The 7,417-nt window shown below is 44.7% G+C and overlaps 1 protein-coding gene across 1 annotated transcript; it reads right to left on the bottom strand.

Annotated features, from left to right (window-relative positions):
- Positions 1-648: 648 nt before the first annotated feature.
- Positions 649-4,190, bottom strand: LOC141166340 (beta-1,3-galactosyl-O-glycosyl-glycoprotein beta-1,6-N-acetylglucosaminyltransferase 3-like). Its single transcript, XM_073652926.1, has one exon. The coding sequence runs from the start codon at positions 3,961-3,963 to the stop codon at positions 2,632-2,634; it is 1,332 nt and encodes a 443-aa protein (XP_073509027.1). The 5' UTR covers positions 3,964-4,190; the 3' UTR covers positions 649-2,631.
- Between the last annotated feature and the right edge of the window lie 3,227 nt (positions 4,191-7,417).

Genomic DNA, 7,417 nt, shown 5'->3' with positions numbered 1-7,417 from the left:
TACAGTCTTATTTAAGACCCCATGACATGATGCGGCTGGCCAATCACAGTAATCACAGTAATCCAACATGGCTATGGTATTACCAAGTATGTCAGGCAATCCCAGCATAGGCTGTCTAACAGGCCCCAAAGATGCGGGGTGGGGACTCGAGCATGGCGCTCGAGCACCCGCGGAGGTCAATCAAGTAACAAATGTGACCGAGCACCTTGATGCTCGATTGAGTATTGAGTAGTGGTGAGCACGCTCACTCATCACTAGTTACTTTACATGACAGATTGCCTTTAACTTCTAGATCAGTAAGGGTCAGACTGCTAAGACTTTTTTCCCAGTTTGAATAGCGCAGCAGTGCATACACTGTACATACTCGACCTCCTCTCCATTAATTCTCTATGGAAGTGCCCCCATAAGGTACAATGCTCAGCTATCTCCAACAGTATTATATAGGTTGTATAGAATGGCAATTGAGCATGCTCACTACCACTTCATTCAAAAGTGGAACAGAAGTCCCCTGTTTTGCCAATCGATTGGGGACTGCTCCTATGAACATTTATTGGATTTCTTATGACTTCTTATCAGACATGCTTCCTTTTTGCTTATGTATCCCTGATATAGGGAGAGAAAGTCATTTTAATTAATAACAAACATCAATTGACCTAAACTGATAATAAATATTGTTTATTAAAGACAATGAATCCAAACACACAAAAAAATCTTCCATCAAAATGAAAATATATAAAATTGTCTCTTTATATGCACAGTGGGGAAAATAAGTATTTGATGCACTGGCAATTTTGCAAGTTTTACCACCTACAAAGAATGGAGAGGTCTGTAGTTTTTATCATAGGTACACTTCAACTGTGAGAGACAGAATCTACAAAATAGAAAATCACATTGTATGATTTTTTAATAATTAAATTGCATTGCATCGCATGAAATAAGTATTTGATCACCTACCAACCAGCAAGAATTTTGGCTCTCACAGACCTGTTAGTTTTTCTTTAAGAAGCCCTCCTACTCTGCACTCATTACCTGTATTAATTGCAACTGTGTGAACTCGTTACCTGTATGAAAGACACCTGTCCACACACTCAATCAATCAATCATACTCCAACCTCTCCATCATGGCCAAGACCAAAGAGATGTCTAAGGACACCAGGGACAAAATTGTGGACCTGCACAAGGCTGGGATGGGCTACAAGACAATAGGTAAGAAGCTTGGTGACAAGTCTACAGCTGTTGGCGCAAGTATTACAAAATGGAAGAAACACATGATGACTGTCAATCTTCCTTGATCTGGGACTCCATTCAAGATCTCGCCTCGTGGGGTAAGGATGATTCTGAGAAAGGTCAGGAATCAGCCCAAAACTACACATGAGGACTTGGTCAATGATCTGAAGAGGGCTGGGACAACAGTTTGAAACATTACCGTTAGTAACACACTACGCCATCATGGATTAAAATCCTGCAGGGCACACGAGGTACTCTTTGCTCATGCCAGCACATGTCCAGTCTCATTTTAAGTTCACCGATGACCATGTGGTCAGATGAGACCAAAATAGAACTTTTTGGTACCAACTCCACTCGCCGTGTTTGGAGGAAGAAGAAGGATGAGTACAACCCCAAGAACACTGTCCCAACCGTGAAGCATGGTGGGAGAAACAACATACTTTGGAGGTTCTTTTCTGCAAAGGGGAGAAGATGATGCACCGTATTGAATGGAGGATAAATGGGGTCATGTATCGCAAAATTTTGGCCAACAACCTCCTTCCCTTCATGGCTGGGTCTTCCAGCATGACAATCATCCAAAACACACAGCCAGGGCAACTAAGGAGTGGCTCCGTAAGAAGCATTTCAAGGTCCCGGAGTGGCCTAGCCAGTCTCCAGACCTGAACCCAATAGAAAATCTTTGGAGGGAGCTGAAACTCAGTATTGCCCAGTGACAGCCATGAAACCAGAAAGATCTTGAGAAGATCTGAATGGAGGTGTGGGCCAAAATCCCTGCTGCAGTGTTTGCAAACTTGGTCAAGAACTACAGGAAACGTCTGACCTCTGTAATTGCAAACAAAGGTTTCTGTACCAAATATTAAGTTCTGTTTTTCTATTGTATCAAATACTTATTTCATGCAATAAAATGAAAATTAATTATGTAAAATCATATAATGCGAATTTCTGGATTTTTTTAAGATTCTGTCTCTCACAGTTGAAGTGTACCTATGATAAAGAATTACAGACCTCTCAATTCTTTGTAGGTGGCAAAACTTACAAAATAGGCAGTGTATCAAATACTTATATTCCCCACTGTATAGATCATTGTAGTAGTAATTCAGGGAGTACATAGTATATGGGACATATCATCACTGGAGTCACACAGAATTAGACATGGTTTTTATACAGTTATAAAGATAATGTGATGTATTTGTGTCTCTGGTGCAGTAAAAAACTTGACCCTGTATAAAAAAACATTTATAAGTATGTGATACACAGTATTTTCTTCTTTTCTTACAGCAAACAAGACAAACAAGTGGTTTTGTTAGACCATTAGACCGTCCACCATAAAAACAGGTGAATAATGTATTCAAGATTACAGCATTGTGGGCTGTGAAATAATTTACCTTTAGACTTGCGTGAACATTATAAATCTCTTTTAAAAATTGTTTTATGTCTTAAATACTCCTCCATGCAGAATATGGCAATGTTATCTACTTCTGGGTCAAATTTGTTGGCCAGAAAATGATGTTGCTTAAGTATCCAGCTCAGATCTCCTGCACCATATACACATACAGCCCTTTTATAGGCTCCTGTACAAGGAGGGTAGGCAGCTCCTTTATGTATTTCCCCATCATTATATGACCACTTCACCATTCTAGCCATTGCATTCATGTCTGAAAGTTCATATTTGTCATTGTGAGGAGACGAGCCTGGCACACCAGGCATTCGGTTTAATGTAGCCCAGAGATGTTCATCTGGACTATAAGTATCTTTGACCCAGTCTATAAGTTTTTGTGCCTGTGGGTCTTCAAATATGTACTTTACAAAGGCAATGGATACCACAAAATAAGCATTTCCTGTAAACATGGGGGTCTTAATTGGTGGGGGCAGTTTTTCAGAACTGGTCCCGAAAATATAATCACCTTGAACTTTATGATGAAATTTCCAGCGTCCTTGTTTGGCTTGTGATGGCTTCTCCGATTCCATGCTATTTTTTCCATTTAAAGTTTTGAGAGCTCTCACAATCTCAGCATTTGTCTTCAATGGGAAATCTGTCCCACAAGTATTCAGCAAGTACTTCCATGGAACATTGCTTTTCAGCAGATCCTCCATACAGTTAATATCAGCCTGTACTCTTGACCATGATGCATAGACCACCCTCACCAGTTTAGATGACACAAACACATTATCAAAGCAAGAGATGATGGCTCTAACGGCAGCCTTGAACTGTTCTGTTGACTTTTCATCCACATGGACGCAATAAATATTTTGAGGGGCATAAATGGCTCTTAAAAGTCGTTCAAACATATCAATTTTATCATGTACTACCATGGAATATGCAATAGGAAAGTCCTCTTCCTCTTTACTTATAGGAATAGTGATATATTTTCTGAACTCTTTAAAGTGTTGGCAGTCATAAGTTATGTTCATGTAATCCTCTTCCTTTAAATGGTTATATTTTCCTTTTAAGGCTTCATTCAATTGTAGCCCCTGATTAACAGCATCAGGATCCCCTTTAATAATCTTTGAACAATTAAGCTCACCTTGATCTTGAGGTCTTAGGCTAAGCAGATCATAAAGTCCATGTCTGCAGTACTGTTTCCTGGCATTGCTCACTTTATCTTCTAGATCTTCCAGTGTGCATGGAGTAGGCATATATTTAATCAACATAGTGCCAGACAAAGCCAAAAGTGCCAAAAACAGAAGCCTGTGGAAATTAGTTGATCTTTTTCGCTTGCAGTCACAGAGAATCATTTCCAAGAATCCTTAAAAGACAAGCTTTGTATAACTGGCTGTGCCAAGCTAAAGCAGTATTCCTGGTGTGTAAGTAATATTCCACCTGTACTATCCAGATGCTTGCAACTTCAGATTACTGATTCTCTATTCCTCTAGTGTTGAAATAAGTAACACTTTGGAAGTCTTTATATATCCAGGTGCCTTTTACTGAATGTGTCACTGATGTGCAATCATCATTCATTTCACATGTTATGCAAACAAAGGTTCCGTGTTCCCTCCCACATGATTTGGAAGTGCCAGACTGATTGTCTTCTTCTTTAATGTAAATTCACGTAGAAGCAGAGATTATGGATAGACTACTAAAGTATGTGCACAATCAATTTTTATATTTATTATGAACCTACAATACTGGAAAATCATTGCTAGATAAGAGTTCTTATATATTAGTGTGGATGTAACAATGTATTTCTACCAATACAATATATATGACTCGCCCCCTGGGCCGTGGGGCATTCAGATCTGGGCAACAGGGCAATAATGGGGGTAGTAGTGGCAACCCGGTCCGTGGCTCAGGGTGGTCAGACCAGTGGCAGTCTTTTATATGTTTTGCAATGTCCGACTACGCCACCCGTGGATTGCGGTCAGGGCTAACCGCCACTGCAGTGCAGACCGCTGGGGCAGATGTAACTGTGCAGCACTGAATAGTACAACTCCCCACCGGAGGAGTATGGCCTCAGGGCAGTATATAATGGATGAATGAGGGGATGATTCTGACCGCAATAGCCAGGAAACAGAGGCCTCTTAAACAGTTCAGGGTCTTTATTAGAACAGGTGAAATGACCCCAAAACAGGCCCGGCTAGGAGGGGGCCTAGATGTCTGAGAACAAGTGGGAAGCTGGTCCTGATCAGGGTGGGGGTGTAGGCCTACCGTGCTCTCTGCGCTCTCTCTGGCTATTTCTCTCCTCGTGGTGTGATAGCCCATGTTCCTGAGCTCACCGTGTCTTCTCGCCCTTATGGCTGGCGACTTGGGTCCCTTTTTACTCTTGGCCTGGTACGGCTTTGCTGGTCCCTTCTGCTGTGGCGGAACCTCCGGGCTTCTTAGGCCAGGGAACATACAATCCCCTGCGGACTGGTTATTTTCTGTAGGACTTGGAATCCTCACAGCCTCAGACACCAAAATCTGGTAGACTAGGTTCTCTATCTGCCAGGACAGGCTTGCTTCGCCTCTTGTCCCTGGCTCGTGGCTCTCCTACTGACACACGGCTTCTTAGGCTGCAACACAACTGTCTGTCCCTGCTCTGGGACTCCTCTCAATCCAGAGACAGGTTGTCCAGTTCTCCTCTAACCCTGCCCCCAGCTCCTGCTTTTATAGGGGCAGCCTGCTCCCCTTACTGGCCTGGGACAGGAGGTATTGCATGCTAATGGTCATTGACCAGAGAACCTCCCCCTTGCTCTCAGACACAGCTTTATTATACATTTGTGGCATCCAGGCCAGGGTGACACATTCCCCCCTAGTAAAACTTAGTACTCCGGGACTAAGCTTACAACAAGAATACTTATGCATGACCATAAAACATTAGTAGACAAGCGACGCACAGGTTTAGTTCTTAAGGTCACAGTGTAGTCTGTGACTGGGTGTCCATATCACCAACAACAACGGGGAGCCTTAACCAGGTGGGGGTCTGTCCTAGCCCCAAGTCCTTTACAGTCTTAGTTCATTCCTTGGTTAGGCTTCGAACGCAGTCCATACAAAGTTCCGGTTATTAAAAGTTCATAACCTTTGAGTCCGTACGGCAACTGTAAGAAACTGAAATACACAATTACTAGTCATGCATGTAACTTTGCAAACATTTCAACACTTGGCAACAGGGTTATTTACAGTTCTAGTGCACCCTATATTCTCCAGCGAGCGGGTATCTGCCCCTTTGTGCTCCTGGTTGACCTGCGTAACCCACTGTCTGGTGGTGGTCTAACCTGGTTTTCTTCACTACCATTTAGGGTACAGTCACTGGCTAGACTTACAGGCAGGGCAGGCAGCTTTCTGCGGGTCCTCTGGCTTACCGCAGGCAAGGCAGGCTCACTGTCAGCAGAGGGCTGATTCTCCTGGGCTGCTGGTACAGGCTCTTCTGCCTCTGGAGCTGCTTGTTCTTCTTCACTTTCCCACTCTGGTGTAGGTTGCTGCTGAGTTGGTTGCAGGAAATGCAGGACGGGTACCACTATGGCATCGTTTATTCGAGTCCAGGACTGAGGGAACTCCCCAAGAACGGTGCTGATCATTTCTTCCTTGTCCTCTGCGGGTCCAAGGTCACTTTGATCCTCTTCTGCATTCCGTAGTTGCTCGGGGCACCTTTTTAGGTGGTCTCTGGAGACGGTACTAGTGGTTTCTCCTCCATCCTTGGTGACCACGCACACCTTTGGGTTGTCGTGATCAGACTGCAGTACGGTGTAGGGTTCCCTTTCCCACTGGTCGTCCAGCTTGTGTAGCCTTCTCTTTCGCTTCAGGACCTGCTCACCAGGTTCTAGGGGACCAGCAGGGGCGTGTTGGTTGAAGAGTCTTTCTTGCCTTTATCTCACCTGGGCCAGGCTCTTCTCCACACTCTCCTGTACCTTCTTTACTGCAGTCGCCTTTCCGTATCCCAGTCCGCATCTGGGGAGGTGTCCTCGGTTGTTAGGACTCCCATCTCCAGGTCCACGGGCAGCTTACCTGGTCTGGCTCGCATCAGGTAAGCCGGGGTGCAGTTTGTAGCTTTCACCGGGATATGGTTGTATAAGTCTATCAGGTCCGGCAGTTTTTCTGGCCACAGGCTGCGTTCCTCCAGGGGCAACATCTTCAGGAGATCAGTGACTATATTGTTCTTTTTCTCACACATCCCGTTGGTTTGTGGGTGGTAAGGCGTTGTCCGAATTTTCTTACAGCCATAGAGGTTGCAGAACTCTTGGAAGATTTCGGCCTCGAACGCTGGGCCCTGGTCTGTCAGGACTTGTTCAGGATACCCGTGTGGACGACAGAAGTATTGCTGGAAGGCTCTGGCCGCCGTTTGAGCTGTCAAGTCTTTTACAGGGACCACCACTAGAAATCGGGAATAGTGGTCCACGATGGTCAGGGCATAAACGTATCCTGACTGGCTTGGAGCCAATTTGACGTGGTCCAGAGCTACCAGCTCAAGAGGCTGCGTGGTGACGATGGGCCTCAAGGGTGTCTTCTGGCTGGTGCGGTCCTTCCTCCTTAGGTTACAAGGGCCACAGTCTCTGCACCACTTTTCTACAGCCCCTCTCATGCCGACCCAAAAGAACAGTCCCCTTAGCAGGAACTCCAGTATCTTCCAGCCGTAATGCCCCGCTCTGTCATGGTAAGCCCCCAGGACCATAGCTGCATCCCGCCTTGGGACCATGACTTTCCAGGTCAGCTCGTGTGTCCGGTGGTTGACAAGTCTTCTGCACAGCTTGCCTTCATAGAGGAACAGCTTGCTCT

This window comes from Phyllobates terribilis, unplaced genomic scaffold (genome assembly GCF_046119375.1).
Source record: "Phyllobates terribilis strain yellow unplaced genomic scaffold, ASM4611937v1 Scaffold_11__3_contigs__length_659146591, whole genome shotgun sequence".
Taxonomy (NCBI): Eukaryota; Metazoa; Chordata; class Amphibia; order Anura; family Dendrobatidae; genus Phyllobates; species Phyllobates terribilis.
Note: the sequence above shows the minus strand (reverse complement) of the source record. Positions and strands in the feature narration are given on the sequence as shown.

Coding starts and splice junctions, on each gene's coding strand:
- LOC141166340 (XM_073652926.1), bottom strand. CDS start 3,963: ATGATTCTCTGTGACTGCAAGCGAAAAAGATCAACTAATTTCCACAGG.